The sequence below is a fragment of the Muntiacus reevesi genome, chromosome 13 (genome assembly GCF_963930625.1).
Source record: "Muntiacus reevesi chromosome 13, mMunRee1.1, whole genome shotgun sequence".
Classification (NCBI taxonomy): domain Eukaryota; kingdom Metazoa; phylum Chordata; class Mammalia; order Artiodactyla; family Cervidae; genus Muntiacus; species Muntiacus reevesi.
Window position 1 is genome coordinate 12,285,428 of NC_089261.1, and position 20,568 is coordinate 12,305,995.

Consider the following 20,568-nt stretch of genomic DNA (forward strand, 5'->3'; position numbering starts at 1 on the left):
GTCTGCGGAAAACTCCTTAACCCCTCAAGGGTTTAGATTAGCCACAGGCTTGGGGAGCAAGGATGGCAGCCTCTCCAGGGCAATCAGTTACACTGGGAGTGATGAGACCCCAACCACTGGTGAGCAGAGGCAGGAGGGGATGCCACTCATCTCTGATGGGATCCTCAGACAGCCCCTCCACTCCTGGGACCTGAGACCTATTGTGTTTAGTTGCTCAGTCACATCTGATTCTTTGAGGCCCCATGGCATGTAACCCAGCAGGCTCCCCTGTCCGTGGCATTATCCCAGCAAGAATACTGGAGCGGGTTGCTGTTTCTCCTCCAGGAGATCTTCCTGACTCAAGGATCAAACCTGCATCTCCTGTGGCTCCTGCATTGGCAAGCAGATTCTTTACCTCTGAGTCACCTGGGAAGCCCCTCCCATGAGCTCTGAGGTTCCAGAAACCCAACTAGGTTTATCTGGACCATGACTTTTTTTTTCTTACCAGATTACAGCAGGCTTAATAGTGGCCCCCAAAGGTATGCCCAAGTTGTTACCGCGAGAACCTTCAAAGGTAACCTTGTTTGGAGACATGATCTTTGCACATGTGACCACGGATTTTGAGCTGAGATCACCCTGGATTTACCATGGGCCTTTATTTGTTTGTTTGTGCTTAGTCACATCTGACTCTGTAACTCCATGGACTGTAGCCTGCCAGGCTCCTCTGTCCATAGCATTTTCCAGGCAAGAATACTGGAGTGGGTTGCCATTTCCTACTCCATAGACCATGCTTGTTGAATGCCTACCTACAGTAGGCATTGAGCTATGTGATACGTGGATGAATGAATACTCAGGGCCTAGGAGGTGTTCAGATGGTTAAACGGTTGCTTCCGCACAGTAAGCTGGTGTAATAATAATGGAAGCCTAGATCAGATACCACAGCAGAAAAGGGTGGTAAGTAGCCAGCTCCATCAGGAAATAGCGGTTCAGTGAAGGCTTCAAAGTGATGGGATTATCAGCAGGATTATCAAGACAGAACTGAAGCTCATGAGTAAACAAGTGCCTGGGAAAAGCATGCCAGGCAGTTACCAGCAAGGCAGAGAGGTCTGAGAATGTACCGGGGATTCAGAGAACTAGAAGTGTGGGGTAAAACAGGAAATGGAACTGGTCAGGCAAGCAGACGCTAGAACATGCATATGCTGGCTAAGGAGCTGAATCCTGCCAGGCACAGGAAGGTCTCGAGAACCTGGGCAAGCTGGGGAAATCACAGGTAGACTTCAGAAATATTGCGGGTCCAATTTCAGACCACTGTGATCAAGTGAAGATGGCAATAAAGCGAGTCACGTGACTTTTTTGGTTTCCTAGTGCATAAAAAATTTATTTCTACAGACTTTCCCGGTGGTCCAGTGGCTGAGATTCCATGTTCCCAAAGCAGGGAGGCCAGGTTCGATCCCTGGTCAGGGAACTAGATCCCACATGTCGCAACTAAGAGTTCGCATGCTGCAGCTAAGACCTGACACAGCCAAATAAATAAATTTGAAAAATATATGTGTGTGTGTATATATATGCTATAAAGCATTATATAGCATTATGCTATAAAAATCAATGTACATACCTTAATTTAAAAAAATACTTGATTGCTAAAAAATGCTAACCATCATCTGAACCTTCAGTGAACCACAGTGTTTTTTTGCTGGTGGAGGATTTGAAATAATGCAAGAATTACCAAAATGTGACACAGAGACAGGAAGTGAGCAAATGCTATTGGGAAAACAGTGCTGAGAGACTTGTTCAATGCAAGGCTGCCAAAAACTTTCAATTTGTGGGGAAAAAAGAAAAGCATGCACAAAGTACAGTAAAACAAGGTATGCCCACACCATGCCTGCTTGGATTTGTGTTTTAGATGGACCACTCAGACAAGTGGGAGGCGGACTTTGAGAAGAAAGTCAGTGCCAAGATCCAAGCATGAAATAAGAAAGGCCCAGACGGGGACTTCCCTGGTGGTCCAGTGGCTGAGAATTCACCTTCCGCTGCAGGGGACATAGGTTCGATCCTAAGTCAGGAAACTGAGATCCCACATGCCATGGAGCAGCAAAGCCCATGCACCTCAATTACTGAGCCTGCATGACGCAACTAGGGAGAAGTCCTAGTGAAAGATCCTGCATGCCACAACCCAGTGCAGCCAAATATAAACTATTTTTTTTAAAAAGAAAGATACCCCAATACAAAATAAAAAGTTTAAAGTTGGAGGAAAAAAAAAGTAAAAAGATTAAGAGGAATTGATGTTTAACAAGATAAAAAAGAGAGAGAAAGAAAAATCCACACAGGAGGTGGAGCACGCAGGCCTCCTCTGAAATCTTTCCTTTTCTCCAAGAGGCGATGTTGTTTTTCTCAGCCAAGCTGGGCGGGTTACACCCATTAGTTTTTAGAGGTTTTAGCAAATATCCCAGGAAGAGGGTGAGAGAGTAAACCGAAGCGCCAATGCACTTCCCAGAAAGCATAATTTCCCTGGACCCTGTCAGTTTATCCTGTTTTTCTTAAACAAACTAAAACAAGCCAGCAACTTTGCCAAGAAAGTTCACTAGCAGCTGATCCAAGGTTAGTTTTATTGTCTACTTGGCCTATTTCCTAGTCATCAAGCACCGCCGTCGCTTCAAAACCTGATCTTTGACGTAGAACTAGGCCGCTCTTCCCACTTTGATCCTGCAGGAGAGCTAGACACCCTGCCATCAGCTCTGACACTTGGGAGGACTTAAAGGTGGCACCCGCAACAATGATCAAGAGTCCAATTCAGAACCTTGAGCCTGGCTACTTCCAGAATGATCCACACCCTCGGATGTCAACCACCTTCCCTCCAGCCCAGTCCCTCACTGGCCATGGATGTAACCACTTCCCTCTCTAGTGGGCAACCTACTCTGAAGCTGAGACTATGTCACATTCATTTACATCCCGTTCCCCAAAGCACCTTACACAGGGTGATGGGGGAAGATCAACCAGGTACTGCTGCTTGCTAGCTGTGTGACCCTGGACGAGTTACCCAACCTCTCTGAAGCTTTTCTTCCCCAGTAAATATGGATGATAACAATAACTCCATCCTGAGGTTATATGATGAAATAATTATGTAAATGCTGAGGGCCAGCACTTACATTTATTAAGGGCTTGTGAAGAAAAAAGGAGGAGGAAAAGAAGAGGGAAGAGGGGAGGAGAAGGAAAAAGGGAAAAAGAGGGAGGGGAGTACTTTGGGGTCAAATAGTCTTAGGTTCAAATCTCTGCAAAACTGCTTACTCAGCTATGCAATGTCAGGTAAGTTCCTTAACCTCTCTGACTCACAGTTTTCTCCTCTGTAAACTAGGGATAATACTGCCTACTTTGCCAAGAGGATCTTAGTTAAGATAACAGGTAAGAAGGAGCCTAACACTTAGCTTGCTGACTCTGGGGTATTTAAGAAGTGGGCCTGAAATCACAGCCACTGATATTTTTGGTCCTGAATGGCACTTAGGGAAAAATCTGGTCTCTATTCTAAGCTTCCTGGATCACCCAGCTCTGCCACTCTAGATGGGTGAACGGGTTAAAGTGGAGAGAGGCCAGTTTAGAGGAGCCAGGCCTCCCACTGCACTCCCATCCATGGGAACAATGCTGTCCTTCACCACTTCCAAATGCAGGCTGTTAAGCTCCCTATGAGCCAACTGTATTCTCTCTGGACAAAGGAGATAAGCGAGCCAGGCTTGCCTTTCCCCTGGACCCAAGCAGTACCCCTCTGTCCTGGCTGAGGAGCATGCCTGGTGGGTAGAACTCCCATCTGCTAAGGAGACCCTAAAGCACTAGCCCCAGGACCTTCCAGAAGGCAAGTTATTTTAAGCTCTCCTGGACCCAAGGCCTGAGCAAATGAAACAAATGCCTTTGGGACAAAAAAGACTTTTTAAGACCTCTCATTCCCGCCAGAAACACACTTAAAATCTAAAAAACTTAAAGCTCATCACCTCTCTTGGGTTCACTTTGTGCTTCTGGGCTTTGGTTTAGAGGAAGACAAAGTGAAACCCCAAACCCTCTGATCAATGGATTATGACAAATGCTTGCCCTCTTCCACTCCACGCTGTCCTGGGTGGTGCAGGGACTGAACGCCAGCGGGGAGAAGCAGTCAACGCCACTTTCCTGCCAAAGATCGGGCAGACGGAGGCTGATGTTGAAATCTGTTTCTTTTTTTAACAAGGAATGGGACAGGGATGCTAGCCAAGGAGCAGGTTTGCCTGAGGTCTCCATGAAACATCCACGAACAGAACCAGGGTACCGCAGGTGCAAGGGAGGGGCAGGGCTGTGGGAAGCCTGGCAGGCTAGTCCTGGGGAACATCCCTAAACTGGGGGTGCAGGATAAGGACCCCACAGAATTAGTCTCCCACTAGCTTATGTGTCAGAACTTGGGGGTCAAACGTGGAGTCAGGCATTCAGGTGCATGCATCTACCATCAGACCACCAAGCCCACAACAAAACAGAAAAGATGCACTCTCCCCCTTCCCCAGCCCACCCTACCATCTTACTTCTGCTGGGCAGATCATCCGGGCCCAGGTCGTCGGAGGGAGCCAGTGGGGTGCTGCCACTCTCATCCAAGGTCAGGATGAGGGAAACGTCCTCATCTAAACTCACGGCCATGTTCTTCTCTCCTGCAGCCCTCAGGAGGTGATGTCCAAGGCTTTAAATAGTCTCTCCTTTGAGCTCCCGGTCAAAGCTACTGGCCCCGAGGTGCTTCTCAGAAACTCCTCCATCAGTGGCATCTTCTAGGGTTTGGGGAATTAAAAAAAAAGAAAAAGACAATTATCATAATACAACCACTGATGAAAATGTTCTGGAATCAGACGGTGGTGATGGTTGCATAACTTTACAAGTATACTAAAAATGGTACCCTTTAAGATGGTGGATCTTACAGTAATGTGAATTGTATCTTAATAATAATAATAAAAAAAAAAAAGAGTATCCCAGGATGTGCCACTGTACTGTGCTTTGTCGCTCAGTTATGTCCAACTCTTTGCGACCCCATAGACTGTAGCCCGCCAGGCTCCTTTGTTCATGGGGATTCTCTAGGCAATACTGGAGTGGGTGGCCATGCCCTCTTCCAGGGGATTGTCCCAACCCAGGAATCAAACCCAGGTCTGTCACACTGCAGGCAGATTCTTTACTGTCTGAGCCAATAATAGCACTGAAATATGGCAGATGGGGCGGGAACTTTAAAAGAACACATACTAAAAAGTTAAGTGTAATTATGTTTGCAGATTGAGATTATGGCTAGTATGTTCCATCTCCACCCTTCTTAACCCTTGTTCGTGTGTTTTGTAAAGATGCTAAATACTTAAATATATATATATATATATATATATATATATATATATATATATATATATATACACACACACACACATATGGAGTCTTTTGGGCCTAGAAAAGAGAACAACACTCTCAAAGACCCCTTGCCGAATCATCTAACTTTGGAGAAAACAAAGCATAACTTTAGTTCCACCCTGATGCTCCAGGCTGGTTGCATCTATCTGGGACTTGTCACCCTCTGTCCGGAAACCTACCACCCCCTACACACGCCCAGAAGACTTATCACCCCCATCCCAGCTACAAATGTCATCTCAGCAAAAGAATACTCAAAATAACCCGCCTGATTGACATTTCCCTTATCGCTTCCACAAACCTCCCTATAAGTATGAAGCCTCCCTGATTCCTCTCAGCTCTCAGCCTGGTCATTAGTCCAACTGTCGCCCCTTCTTGCCTAAATAAAGGTAACCTACTTCTGTTGAGCTCGTCTTTCCTTTTCTGCCTCGCTGGAACTACTGTACCTTACATTCTTGGTGCCTAAACCGGGAGGGGGCAAGGCACACGTCTCTCACTCTCTCTCACTCTCTCACTCTCCCTCCCTCTCATTGTTTTCCCCTTTTCCCTCAGAGTCTGGGAGCCCGAACCTCCTCCAAGCTCACTTTTCTGCCAGGGCTCTTAAGTTTCCCTCAGGGAGGCCGAGTGCCTACATGAGCGGAGCAAGCCTTGTGTTAAGGCTTTATTGATGCTTTGCGTTCCCCCAGGCCTCGGCTTTACCCCCTTTTCTCGCTCTGACGACCTCCAGAATAGGGACCTCTTGCCATTAGACTGCTCTACATGCAACACTCCACTCGAGCCCTGAGATTAAGGTAAGGTCCCATCCGGACGGAGTTCTAGAGGCGCCCTAGGGCTCAGTCCTCTCAGGGTCCCAGGGACCCCCGGCCCAGGGCCACTCTGTAGGCGACGGTGGGGGACGCTCCACCTCGACACAGAGCTCTCTTCTCATAACTCCTATTGCGACTACGGGTGATGATTCGAGTTCCCAATAGGAGCCTCTGCTTGCCTTTCAATTATGAGGTCTGGCCAATCTGTCCCAAAAGATTCCCCTCTGGCCTGTGTTCTCAAAAATCTCAAACCACTCTCACTCACAGAACTCAAAGCTAACCGCTTAAAACAACTCTGTACACAGATTTGACCTCAATACCAATTAGACAATCAAGACCGCTGGCCTGAAGTCGGCACATTTGGCTTTAACATTCTCCAAAATCTCACTGACTTCCTTAAATGGAATGGCAAGTGGTCGGAGATCCTCTATGCCCAAGCCTTTTGGGCCCTTTGGAGCAGGCCCTCCCTATGCCAGGCCTGCTCCACCCACGAGGTCCTTCTATGCACCTTGCCTCCCAAGCAAAAGGGCTCTTCTTCCTCAACTAACCGCAGACCGCAACCTTCTGCACCCCCGGAGTTCGACTCCGCAGAAGAGCCCCCTCCCTACCCGCCACCCCGCCGCCCCTCTCCTTCCCCTTCATCCAACTCACCTACTGGCACTGGAACCTCTCCTGACTCCCCCTTGGCCCGGCTACCCCTTCTCCCCGACGCTCCTTCCCCACTTCCCTCCCCCGCTGCCACACGGTCACGTATCCAACACATGTTTCCCCTGAGAGAGGTGGCAGGACCAGAGGGCCCCACCCGAGTCCACGTGCCATGTTCATTGTCAGATGTGAGTCAGATAGAAGAAAAGTTGGGATCATTTTCTGAAAATCCTACCAGATACAGAAAAGAATTCCTGAGACTCTCCCAAGCCTATAACCTCACATGGAGTGACGTACATTATATCCTAAATGCCACTCTCACCCCAGACGAAAAAGACCGCATCTGGCAAGCGGCAAAAGCCAATGCTGATCATTTACATAACCAAGACCTGGGCAGCCCAGCTGCTGATGAGGCGGTGCCTCAGTTAGATCCCCACTGGACTTACCAGCCGGGTGACCCAGGTATCAGGAGACTCAGTCATATGATCACCTGCATTCTGGAAGGAATGCAGAAAAATACTCATATCCATGTCAATTATGATAAAGTCAGGGAAATTACCGAAGGGGCAGACGAAAATCCAGCCTTATTCTTGGCACGCCTCACAGAGGCAGTCCAGAAGTATACCAGCCTAGATATCACTACCCCTACCGGGTTACTCTACCTTCATGTTCAGTTCATCAGCCAGTCTGACCCTGACATCAGACGCAAGCTTCGATAACTAGAAAAGAACCCCCCAAAGAGACATTCAAAGAACCCCCCAAAGAACCCCTCAAAGAAGTAGCCTTTAAGGTGTTCAATAATAGAGAGGAGGAGGCTAAGAGAGAAAAAGAACGTGAGAGAAAAGCTAAACATGCCTTTTTGGCAGCAACAATTAAGGAAAGAGATCAGCCTGGCCCAAGTCATCCCAGAATGGGGCTTGAGACTCCCCCCCAACCCTGTTTCTGATGCAACCAGTCAGGACACTGGGCAAAGGCATGTCCAAACCCGCGGCCCCCACAAAAGCGTGCCCAACCTGTGGAAATGGGGACGCTGGAAGCTGGACTGTCCCCAGGGGTGCCCTGGCACCCTCCCAGACTTGGAACGTTCACAGGGATGCCCTGGCGCATCTGAGGAGATCCCCACATCTCCCCAAACCCCAGCCCAACTCTATGAGAGTTGTTCCAATGACAGGGCCCGGGTTCTAGCCCCCCAGCCCCTGTCCTAAACGCGAGCTCGGAACTTAGGGTAGACAGGGTAGTGGCCGAAAAAAAGATCTCTTTTATAGTTGACACTGGAGCCACATTCTCTCTCTTGACTTCCTACTCTGGCCCAACTCAAGACTCAGAACTCACAGTCAAGGGGGTCTCTGCAGTTGCCCTAAGGTCAAAAATCAGCCCTCCATTACTCTGTCAATTTGGAAGAGTGATCCTTATACACTCATTCTTTATAATGCCTCAGTGCCCAATGGCACTCCTAGGGAGAGATTTGTTATCCAAATTGGGGGTCTTTATTACCATAACCCACCTCGATACAGTCTCTATATTCTGCGTGCAGATGGCACCTAGACAGTCCCTATCCCTCTCCCCTGATCTTCCCTTTGATCTACCCACCTTAGACCCCCACGTCTGAGACACTGATCACCCATCCATAACCAAACATCATCCCCCAGTCCACATTATCCTAAAAGACCCCTTGACTATAATCACCAAACAACAGTACTCTCTCACCCCGGAGGCCCACAAGGGAATTAAGCCTATCATAGACCGTCTTCTTCAAGCCTCTAAACTAATTCCTACCCATTCACCACACAACACCCCTATTCTGGCAGTAAAGAAGGGACCAAACTCTTGGAGACTGGTCCAGGACCTGAGAAAAATCAATGAGGCTATTTATGCCGACATTCCCAGTAGTCCCTAACCCTTATACCCTTCTGTCTACCATACCCCCGACTGCAACCCACTTCACAGTATTAGATCTCAAAGACGCTGTTTTCACCATCCCCCTCCACCCCCTCTCCCAATCCCTTTTCGCCTTCACCTGGCAAGACCCTGAGACTCGTGTGTCCCAACAGCTAACATGGACAGTTCTCCCCCAGGGTTCAGAGACAGTCCTGACTTTTTTGGACAGGCTTTACAAAAGGACCTACAGACACTCGACCTAGCCCCGAGTCATCTCCTCCAATACATCTACGTATTGGATGTACGTATTGGTATTGCCCAAGAGGTGGCCTCCCTGCATACAGGCCATGGCTGCTATCGCAGCCCTAGTACCCAAAGCAAATAAACTCTCTAGACATGCCCCTTTAACAGTCTGTTCTCCACACACCTTCCGAGACTTGCTGTCACATCGGGCTTTCCTCTCCCTTCCCCCTTCCAGGGTACAGGTCCTACATGCCTTTCTTCTCGACCCTCAGCTCTCATTCTCCCCCTGGTCTCCCCTTAACCCCGCCAGCTTATTACCCGTGTCCTCTACAACAGACTCCCTCTTACAAAGCTGCAGCCTAACAGTAGATCTTACCCAAAACCCCTTCCAACATCTAACAGATCAGCCCATCCTAGACCCAGACACCCCACACTGGTCCATTGATGGCAGCTCCCAAAAATCCCCACCCTTTGCAGCAGGATATGCCATCATCCACGGACACCTTTGTCACAATCTCGGAACCCGGACAATTGAAGCTTCACCGCTGCCACCTCACACCACCTCTCAACAGGCAGAACTGATAGCTCTCACCAGAGCTTTCTCTAGCTAAAAATCTAAGGGTTAACATTCACACAGACTCCAAACATGCCTATAACATACTTCATTCAAACGTCCTAATATGGAGAGAAAGAGGTTTCCTAACCCAAAGGGGATCCCCCATTAGTAATTCAGACCTGATCCACAAACTTCTAGAGGCAGCACTCTTAACAAACAAGGCCGCCGTCCTCCACTGTAGGGGACATCGTCCTCCACTGTAGGGGACATCGAAAGGGAAGTCTCATATCAGCCTACAACAATGCTGCAGACCAGAAGGCAAAGGAGATAGCCCTGTCCCATCCTTCCCTCCAGTCCCCTGTCATCTTAGCTCTGACTCCACCCGACCTTCCCACCACCAGAGAAATCCTCTCTTATCTACACTCACTTTTTCATCCCTCATCTTTACATCCCTGCCCCCTTTACAAACTGGGGACATGGTCTATCTGTCTGAGAGTCCCCAGGGTAACCTAACCCCAAAGGGGCAGGAACCATTCAAAGTCACCCTCCTTACCCCAACTGCAGCTAACCTGGGGAAGGTCACTTCCCGGGTACACCTCTCTCGCCTAAAACAGGTCACCTCCAATCCTGCGCTGCTCTCCTTAAATGACACCTATCAGGTCTCCCTCACAGGACCCACCTCCTTGAAATTCACCTGGCGACAACCCCTGTCAACCATCCGAGAGCACACTGAATGACCTGGACTCTCTTCAACCTACAACTGTTCCTGACCCAATGACTACAAGACCTCTGGATCAGCGCTGCGACGGGAACCTCCTTCAAAGAACTGACAGCACTGGTGTCTCAACTGTGGCTCCAGGGAACCTTCTACAACCTGACTCCAGTCGAAATTGATTTCTTTACTCTCATTCTCTACATCATTCCACATCCTAATGAGCACTGTTTCTCCTCAGATTCAAACCACCACCAACCTGGGGCCTTCTGCCCCTCGACTGACTGGCCTCTCCCTGTCTCTCTAACCATAACTGCACTCCTAATCTTAATCCTTGCTGTAGGCCTAGTAACTGTCTCCCCTCAGGACTGGCCACCTATCCTCCGTCTTTCCGTGGGTATCGCCTATGTTGCTAGCTGTGTTCTGCTCCTAGGGCGCTATTTCCTCTGCACTGCCTAACTAACAGCCCATGACTCCTCTGGTTCTTATCCTTGCTGCGCTCCCCAGCCTTCTGGCCACTCCCTGCCCCTGCTCAGACATTTATTCCTATGTACATTCCTCATGTTATAACACAGCTCCAAACCATGCACCATGAACCTCGGGGGCGGGAAGTCCAAATCCCTACTCACTGTCAAAGTTCAAAAGAGGGAGTTTCGTGAGTACCTGCCATAAGCCAAATGAAGAAACATATGTTTCTATCCCATTACCCATTGGGGGTACTCAGACGGGGGTGGGGTACCAGATCAAAATGGCGAAAAGAAACAAGAACCAGTCATAAAGAACATAATTTCCCAGGTACAGGTGACCCCTGAGCCTTATAAACGCCTAGACCTCCTTCCCAATTATGGCCTCTCCTGAAACCCCCGACTGGCAACCAACACCTTACCCACCTTCTCAACTCTTCCTTCCAATTCTTCCAGTACACACAACACACATCCCAGTGTTGGATATGCATGTCACTGTCTCCCTCACCACACATAGCAATTCCCTTACCCTCAACCTGGCTGTCACAGGGCAACTATACCTCCCCTTCCCAACAGAAAACTACACACCTCATTGGGCCAGTCTCTGACAACGTCCTACTCTCAGCCTCTTCAAACCTAACCTGTATTGACTACTCTAGTCCCAACTGCACTGGTCTTACAAACTCTGCTCCCTCCTTCTGTTCCACTTGGGTTCTCTGGAGCAGCACAAATAATTGCACCAATCCGGGAATCTTCATTCTCTGTGGGACCTATGCATTTTCATGCCTCCCCTTAGAAACCCCTGGACCCTGCATCTTGGTCTTCCTGACCCCAGGCCTAACATTCCTCAAAGAAGAAGAGATAGAACAAATAGTCTACCCCCAAGGGAAACTTGCCCACAGAAAAAGACAGGCTGTCATAGACCCCCATCCCGCCCCCCCCCGCCCCCCCCATGATTGGGACCAGTCCTAGGCACCGGGACTGGAGGCATCTCGACCTCTGCCCCTTTTGACTACAAGCTGTCCCAAGAACTTAATGAGGGCATGGAGCGGGTAGTGGAGTCCTTCGTTTCAATCCAAAGACAAATTAACTCATTAGCTTCTGGGGCCCTACAAAAGAGGCGAGCCCTGGAACTTCTCACCGCACAAAAGGGAGGGACCTGCCTTTTCCTAGGAGAGGACTGCTGCTACTTTGTTAATGAGACGGGCATAGTCCAGGGCAGAGTCAAAGAACTTAGAGACAGAATTGAACGCCTGCTGGAAACAGTTACAAAACCTTACCCTCCCCAAAACCTGTTCCAAGAGATCCTCACTTGGTTGCTCCCTTTCCTGGGACCACTGGTACTTATCATTCTATTCCTCTTATTTGGACACTGTCTCTTCAATCTCTTTCAAAGGTTTCTCCAAGAACAGATTCGGGCCATCTCTCGAGATCAGGTCAAGACCATCCTTCTTCTTGAGAGCCTCACCTCAAGCTCAGAAAAGAGAGACCGTGAGCCCTAAGATGATCCTCCATTCCAGACCCAAAACCGTCGCCCTTATCCAGCAGGAAGTAGCCAGAGAGATATGGCGCCCTTTTCCCATTTTTTTTATGATTTCAGGGTCTGGAATGAAGGAGTCTTTTGGGCCTAGAAAAGAGAACAACAGTCTCAAAGGCCCCTTGCCGAATCATCTAACTTTGGAGAAAACAAAGCATAACTTTAGTTCCATCCTGATGCTCCAGGCCAGTTGCATCTATCTGGGACTTACCACCCCCTGTCCGGAAACCTACCACCCCCTACACCCGCTCAGAAGACTTATCACCCCCTGCCCAGCTACAAGTGTCATCTCAACAAAAGAATACTCAAAATTTTCCACCTGATTTATGTTTCCCTTATCGCTTCCACAAACCTCCCTATAAATTGAAGCCTCCCTGATCCCTCTCGGCGCTCAGCCTGGTTGTTAGGCCAACTTCGCCCCTCCTTGCCTAAATAAAGGTAACCTATTTCTGTTGAGGTCGTCTTTCCTTTTCTGCCTCGCCGGAACTGTACGTTACATATATGACCGTTCATATAATAGTAATTAGTACTCAGTGAGAGTTTACTATATACTGGGGCTCTTCTAGCAATTTTTACGTAAAGTTGACTGAAACTCAATAATAGTAAGTACGATTATTGTCCCGCTTTACAGAAGGGGAGATTTAAGGCTCAGAGAGATTAAGTAACTTGTCCAAGGTCCCACAGCAGGAAAGTCAAGCTTTGAACTACATAATCTGACTCCAGACCTGTGCTCCCAGGCACCATGCTACAATTCTTCCAAGTCCAGCCCTGGTATTTAGGCAGTACTTAGCTCCAATAACCTATAAATAGTGTGCCAGGTCATCTAAACGTACCCATATCATTCTTACAGAGGCACTATTCTCCTAGATTTAGGTATTTGGGGAGAAAAGGGAAGAGACTAGAATATTTTTTTAAGTGAAATGCTTATTTGGAACTTCCAATTCAAAACCGTCAGAACTAGCCTTTTACAGTTCCTATTTATACACATTCCCGTTTCCGCTGAGGAGGACCAAAAGAAATGCAACCACTCAGCAGATCTAACAGCAGACCTTTGAACTTGAAAACAGCAGCAGGTTCCTTCCTCAAACTGCAGTGTTCTGGTCTCAATCAAGTTTTCCTCCAAACCAACCCACTGAAAGGCAACCCAGCAATTTACCTCCTTCAGAAACCTCCACGACCATTCAAGGTAGGGCCCTGTGCATCAATAGTTTCTTAAAAAGTAGGCAGTTTAAAGTGAGCACTATTCTTTGCTGCTAAGCCTGTAGCACTCTGTTCAGCAAACTTCCTGTGAGATTTTTTTTAAGTTTCCTCCAGATCTAGGGATTCATTTTACTTTTAAATCTCAGTAGTGGGAAAACAGAAAAGGAAATTCCAAATGAGATGCTACCATTTGGCTGTCTTAAAGCATTTTTATGTCTTTTTTTTTCTTTCTGGCTTAACTTTTCATCACAGATACTTTCAAATATACTTAAATGTAGAGAGAATATGTAAATGAACTTCCTTGTATTGATCACTCAGCCCTGACAATTATTAACATCTTGTCCCAGTCGGTATTAATTTTGTAGGCTGGAGAGACTATTAACTTTTTCAACTCATCAAGAAGAGCTTTTTTAATTGTATCATTGCTATTATAGTAGCTACTGGCTTTTATTTTAGCTGTATAATATATGACTGTTTGCTTGTAATGCATGCCTTAGTTTTGTGGCTCTCAGTGGGGTTGATCACAACAGAGACATATGTGGCTCAAAATGTAAATAGTGTTGCTGTTAGGAAAATTTACTTAGCTGATGTCCCCACTTCACAGATGAGGAAAGTGAGGTTGAGAGGGGTTAAATTAACCTACCTCTGGTAAGTAGACCGCAGGGAAGTAATAGAGCCCAGATTTCAACCCAGGCAGTCTGACCCTCCCTGATAACCATTACCCTTCCTCTCTTCCCAGACCAGTCTCCTCATCTGAACTCAAACCCATAATTTTAGAGAGGGAAAACTGAGGCTCAGAGAAGAGAAGGGACTTACTTAAGGTCACAGTGCTTCTCCCTCTAGAGAGGACCCAGAATGGAAGGGTCACCCCTAGGGAAAGGTCCCAGGGAAAGCCGGCAGGCCGTCCCGCTGTCCACTCGGGCAGACTGATCAGGCAAGAGTCTCTCGTAGGGTGGGTGGCCTGAGGGCGCCAGGGAGATGAGCATTTGAGAGAAAAGGAGGAGCGAAGAGGCGTGCGGGATCTACTCCACGTGTTCGACTTTGAGCCCCCTCTCCCCGCCCCGGGCTTCCTCGGGCGGTCCCCACGCTGCCCCCCCCCCACCCCGCCCCCGCGCGCCGACCAGGACTGGAGGGAGAGAAGCGCAGCAATAAACCCCGAAGCCCCTCTTGGCCCGATCTGCCCGCCTCCCGCACCCAAACGCCCAGTCGCAACCTTTCACTCCGAGCCCCCTGCCCTCTCCGCTGGCCATCCCTCACACGCCTCGAATTCTTACACGCGCCGCCCCAGCAACCCGGACCGACCGCCGGGGTCCGCACAGCCAGCACAGCCCGCCGGCGCAGCCGCCAAAGCCCCGAGCTTGGAGCTGTTGCAGCTGCAGCAGCCGCCGCAGAAACCGCCACCTCAGCCGCTGCCACCACGGCAGCTGCGCCAGCTCTCCCATCCGCCGCCTACTGTCCCCTCCGTCTGGCCGGCACCGCCCCATTCGCCCCTTCGCCGCGCTCCATTGGCTACCTCGGCCGTCATGGTGATCTCTGATTGGCCAGCTCTTACGTCCTTCCCCAGTTAATGCAAGCCTCCCTGCCCGCCCTGCCTTCCCATTCTCCCCGCCTTACTCGTTCGGTTTAACCCTGAGGGAGGCCCGGCTCTTCCAATTGGTGGAGAGTTACACACACCGTGTTTCTGATTGGTCAGTTCTCAGGAGGTGGACCAAACCGAGGGGAATAAGGAATCGAATGGTGAAGAAGAAAGTTAATCAGACACCGAGTCCCGCCTTCTGAGATTGATGGGTAACCTAGCAACGCAGGTACAGCTGTGGTAATCAACGACAGAAAAACCTAAAGACCACCGAGCAAGTGAGTGATCATGTGGGGAAGGGCTGGAGATGATGGGGAGATGTTGAATGGGGTCTAGTCCTATATCTTTTGACTCTCTGAGGAATCAGCAGCGCCCCGCCGACCCCACCGCGAGCCAGTCCCCAACTCAGGAGCCTGATCTCCAGCCCCTGCCTCAGTCTGGACCTCCCTCTCGACCTTCTGCAAAGAAGACTGGGCATCCTCTTTGGTGTCTCTGCCTCTACTCTGCCCCTCCTCTTGTCCACTTCATGGTTCCACCTCCTCATCCGTAAAACGTGGATGATACTAGTCAAGTGGAATCACACCAAAGTTAAACTACTTTCAAGTCACACATAGGTGCCGGGAGTGAGAGAGTAGTTTTATAAGCCCCCTACCATTCCATCAACAGTTTATACATCCTAAGGTGAGCATGCAATGAAGGTGAATGTTTAAATTATATACCTTTGTACCAATGTTGGCCTTTTGTGCTATAATAATTTTAGACCTTAACTTCCATCCCTGTTCTTAAAAATATAATTTCATTTACATACTCAAGACGAAGGGTTTGTAGCAAGGATTAACTGAAACAAAGTAGAATAATGGTCACCAGGGGCTGGGGTAGTGGGAAAGGAGCAGTTATTACTTAATAGGTACAGAGTTTCAATTTGGGATGATGAAAAAGTTCTGGAAGGCAGATGGTGGTGATGGCTGCATATAGATATGAATGTAACAATTTACTGCCACTGAATGGTTCCAGTGGTAAACTTTATGTTGCCTGCATGCGCGCTCAGTTGCTTCAATCCAACTCAGTCGCTTCAGTTGTGTCTTGACTCCGCAAATCCTTGGACGGTAGCCCGCCAGGCTCCTCTGTCCCTAAGATTTTCCAGGCAAGAATACCTGGGTGGATTGACATTCCCTCCTCTAGGGGATCTTCCCAACCCAGGATTCCAACCTGGTCTTCTGCACTGAAGGTGGATTCTTTACCGCTGAAGTTATGTATATTTTAACACAATAATAATTTTTCAAACCAATTATAAAGCTAGACAAAACCATCTATTGCTAAATTAGCACTCTGAAAATCAGGCAAAAGCATACAACAAACTGAGAGCTTTTATTCATAAAACCACCGAACTTCAGGTTTGTTCTGTACTTACCTGAGACTTCTCTGATTTCCCCATACTCAGTTCTATCTCGTATAATAGTTCAACCAGGGCGGGTAGCCCCCTGAAAACCAAGAGCTTCACTGTCGCTGTCTGATGGGGCTCACTTGATTTGGAGGACTGTTGGCTAAAGTAGCAGTCTTGGTGGAATAAGAACAGGGAACGCCGGCGGGTGTAGCAGTCCAAGGTTGTGGTTCTATTCGGCGCCAACAGTGGACTGAAAGCTCGGAGTTACAGGGAATGGGGCATCCATGCGGAACCCGACGAGCTCTGTGTCTTAACCTTGACTGACTAGAGGTTATGCGCATGTGCAGCAGAGACCTGCTTGGGCCCCAGCGACTTAGACATCCTTGGCTGTTGAAGCCTGTGTAGACAGGTGTACTGAGTGTTTACAGTACTTGCCATCCAAGAATAGGAGCCTTACTGGTTCAAAGTTTGAGCACAACCCTTGACTGATTTTTGACTGAATATTAAACTATGTGGATACATAGGTGACCCCTAGGAAGCCACGTTTTAAAATAAAAATATTTTTAAAAAAATTAAGCAGAGATATCAGTAGCTGCATACCGTGGAGGAGACTGACTTGACAGATTTAGTCCAGGAAGTAAATTACCAACTGTCCAAGCAAAACAAAAACAGCAATCATTAGGAAGAAAAAAATGCTGTGTTGCTACCAAAAAAAATTCTTCCCTCTAAGATTTCCAGTGTTCAGTAAAAATTGTGAGATGTGTGTAAACATACTCAGGGGAAAAAAGCCGTCAACAGACACAGTCTCTATGTGTCCCCAGATGTTGGTTTCAGCAGACAAAGACTTCAAAGAACCTATTATAAATACGATCAAAGAACTAAGGAAACCATGTTTAAATAATTGAAAGAAGACAAGATAACAATGACTCATCAAATAGAAAATATTTAGTATCCCAGAATAAATTATGATAAATTAAAGTGTACATTATAATCCCTAAATCAGCCACTTAAAAAAAAACAACCTCAAAAAATATTTTAAAAATCAATGGAATAATCAAAAGAACTGACTAAAAACATTTAACACAATAAAAAGCATTCAGTAAATAGCATGCTTTTTATAAAATAAAAGCAAAAAATAAAAGGCATGAGGTGAAATAAATAAAAAATAGTAAAACATCAGATGCAAATCCAACTATATGAATAATTAAATGTAAATTATTAAATTAAAAAAAAAAACACCCCAATCAAAATGGAGGTTGCTAGACTAGATTTTAAAAAATGAGACTAGAAAATAAAATAAAATAAAAACTGAGATGACAGTCCAGTGGTTAGCACTCAGTGCTTTCACTGCCAAAGGTGCAGATTCAATCCCTGGTCAGGGAAATAAGCTGTGCGGCACAGTCAAAAAAAAGAAAAGAGAAAGAAATGCTTTAAAATAAATGAATAAATAAGTGAGACAAATATATTCTGCCTACAAGAAATTCATCTTAGATTAAAAGACACAGAAGATAAAAAAAATTGGACTCCATGGAAATAGCAGCCATAAGAAAGCTGGAAAGGCTAAATACTATCAGACAAAATTGCCTTTAAGGCAAAAAGAAAATATTGCTAGAACAAAGAGGGACCATTTGATATTGATAGGAAGGCTAATATACCAGGAAGATATAGCTGGACTGACCAAGAAAAAAAAAGGCACAAATTGCCAAAATCAGAACTGCAGAAACTTAAAGAATTATAAGGAAAATGATGAAAAACTTCATGCCAAAAAAATAAGTCAACTTACAAAAAATGAATGAATTCCTCAGTTCAGTTCAGTCGCTCAGTTGTCTGACTCTTTTCGACCCCATGAACTGCAGCACGCCAGGCCTCCTTGTGTAAGGTACAGTTCCGGCGAGGCAGAAAAGGAAAGACGATCTCAACAGAAGTAGGTTACCTTTATTTAGGCAAGGAGGGGTGACAGTTGGCCTAACGACCAGGCTGAGCCGAGAGGGATCAGGGAGGTTATATACTTATAGGGAGGTTTGTGGAAGCAATAAGGGAAACATCAATCAGGCGGGATATTTTGAGTATTCTTTTGCTGAGATGACATTTGTAGTTGGGCAGGGGGTGATAAGTCTTCTGGGCGGGTATAGGGGGTGGTAGGTTAAGTCCCAGATAGATGCAACCAGCCTGGAGCATCAGGGTGGATCTAAAGTTATGCTTTGTTTTCTCCGAAGTTAGATGATTCGGCAAGGGGCCTTTGAGACTGTTACTCTCTTTTCTAGGCCCAAAAGACTCCTTCATTCCAGACCCTGAAATCATAAAAAAATGGGGGAAAGGGCGCCGTATCTCTCTTGCTACTTCCTGCTGGATAGGGGCGACGGTTTTGGGTCTGGAATGGAGGATCATCTTAGGGCTCACGGTCTCTCTTTTCTGAGCTTGAGGTGAGGCTCTCAAGAAGAAGGATGGTCTTGACCTGATCTCGAGAGATGGCCCGAATCTGTTCTTGGAGAAACCTTTGAAAGAGATTGAAGAGACAGGGTCCAAATAAGAGGAATAGAATGATAAGTACCAATGGTCCCAGGAAAGGGAGCAACCAAGTGAGGTTCTGTTGGAACAGGTTTTGGGGAGGATAAGGTTTTGTAACTGTTTCCTGTGGGCGATCAATTCTGTCTCTAAGTTCTTTGACTCTGCCCTGGACTATGCCCGTCTCATTAACAAAGTAGCAGCAGTCCTCTCCTAGGAAAAGGCAGGTCCCTCCCTTTTGTGCGGTGAGAAGGTCCAGGGCTCGCCTCTTTTGTAGGGCCCCAGAAGCTAATGAGTTAATTTGTCTTTGGATTGAAACGAAGGACTCCACTACCCGCTCCATGCCCTCATTAAGTTCTTGGGACAGCTTGTAGTCGAAAGGGGCAGAGGTCGAGATGCCTCCAGTCCCGATGCCTAGGACTGGTCCCAATCATGGCGGGGGGGCGAGGGGGGTGGGATGGGGGGCTATGACAGCCTGTCTTTTTCTGTGGGCAAGTTTCCCTTGGGGGTAGACTATTTGTTCTATCTCTTCTTCTTTGAGGAATGTTAGGCCCGGGGTCAGGAAGACCAAGATGCAGGGTCCAGGGGTTTCTAAGGGCAGGAATGAAAACGCATAGGTCCCACTGGAAAAAAAAAAAAGAAAAAGAAAATGCATAGGTCCCACAGAGAATGAAGATTCCTGGATTGGTGCAATTATTTGTGCTGCTCCAGAGAACCCAAGTGGAACAGAAGGAGGGAGCAGAGTTTGTAAGACCAGTGCAGTTGGGACTAGAGTAGTCAATACAGGTTAGGTTTGAAGAGGCTGAGAGTAGGACGTTGTCAGAGACTGGCCCAACGAGGTGTGTAGTTTTCTGTTGGGAAGGGGAGGTATAGTTGCCCTGTGACAGCCAGGTTGAGGGTAAGGGAATTGCTATGTGTGGTGAGGGAGACAGTGACATGCATATCCAACACTGGGATGTGTGCTGTGTGTACTGGAAGAATTGGAAGGAAGAGTTGAGAAGGCAGGTAAGGTGTTGGTTGCCAGTGGGGGGTTTCAGGGGAGGCCATAATTTGGAAGGAGGTCTAGGCATTTATAGGGCTCAGGGGTCACCTGTAAGCGGGAAATTATGTTCTTTATGACTGGTTCTTGTTTCTTGTCCCGATTTTGATCTAGTACCCCGCCCCTGTCTGAGTACCCCCAATGGGTAATGGAATAGAAATATATGTTTCTTCATTTGGCTTATGGCAAGTACTCACGAAACTCCCTCTCTTTTGAACTTTGACAGTGAGTAGGGATTTGGACTTCCCGCCCCCGAGGTTCATGGTGCATGGTTTGGAGCTGTGTTATAACATGAGGAATGTACATAGGAATAAATGTCTGAGCAGGGGCAGGGAGTGGCCAGAAGGCTGGGGAGCGCAGCAAGGATAAGAACCAGAGGAGTCATGGGCTGTTAGTTAGGCAGTGCAGAGGAAATAGCGCCCTAGGAGCAGAACACAGCTAGCAACGTAGGCGATACCCACGGAAAGACGGAGGATAGGTGGCCAGTCCTGAGGGGAGACAGTTACTAGGCCTACAGCAAGGATTAAGATTAGGAGTGCAGTTATGGTTAGAGAGACAGGGAGAGGCCAGTCAGGCGAGGGGCAGAAGGCCCCAAGTTGGTGGTTGTTTGAATCTGAGGAGGAACAGTGCTCATTACGATGCGGAATGATGTAGAG

General features: G+C 47.6%; 2 protein-coding genes across 7 annotated transcripts in view; one reads left to right on the top strand and one right to left on the bottom strand.

Annotated features, from left to right (window-relative positions):
• Window positions 1-14,847, bottom strand: part of TPCN1 (two pore segment channel 1) — a 71,161-nt gene extending 56,314 nt beyond the window's left edge. For 2 of the 5 annotated variants that reach the window (XM_065903961.1, XM_065903958.1), the window contains exons 1-3: window positions 14,683-14,847; window positions 14,225-14,369; window positions 4,515-4,751 (exon numbers count right to left, since the gene is read on the bottom strand). In XM_065903961.1, the coding sequence (XP_065760033.1) occupies window positions 4,515-4,580 (66 nt within the window). In that variant the 5' untranslated portion in view covers window positions 4,581-4,751; window positions 14,225-14,369; window positions 14,683-14,847. The remainder of the gene's footprint in view (window positions 1-4,514; window positions 4,752-14,224; window positions 14,370-14,682) is intronic. The other 3 variants (XM_065903960.1, XM_065903957.1, XM_065903959.1) reach the window with 2 other exon arrangements.
• IQCD (IQ motif containing D) overlaps window positions 13,259-20,568 on the top strand; it is a 43,237-nt gene continuing 35,927 nt past the window's right edge. The window contains exons 1-2 of one of the 2 annotated variants that reach the window (XM_065903965.1): window positions 13,259-13,394; window positions 15,102-15,262. The gene's annotated coding sequence lies outside the window, so the exon portion shown is untranslated. The remainder of the gene's footprint in view (window positions 13,395-15,101; window positions 15,263-20,568) is intronic. The other variant, XM_065903966.1, reaches the window with a different exon arrangement.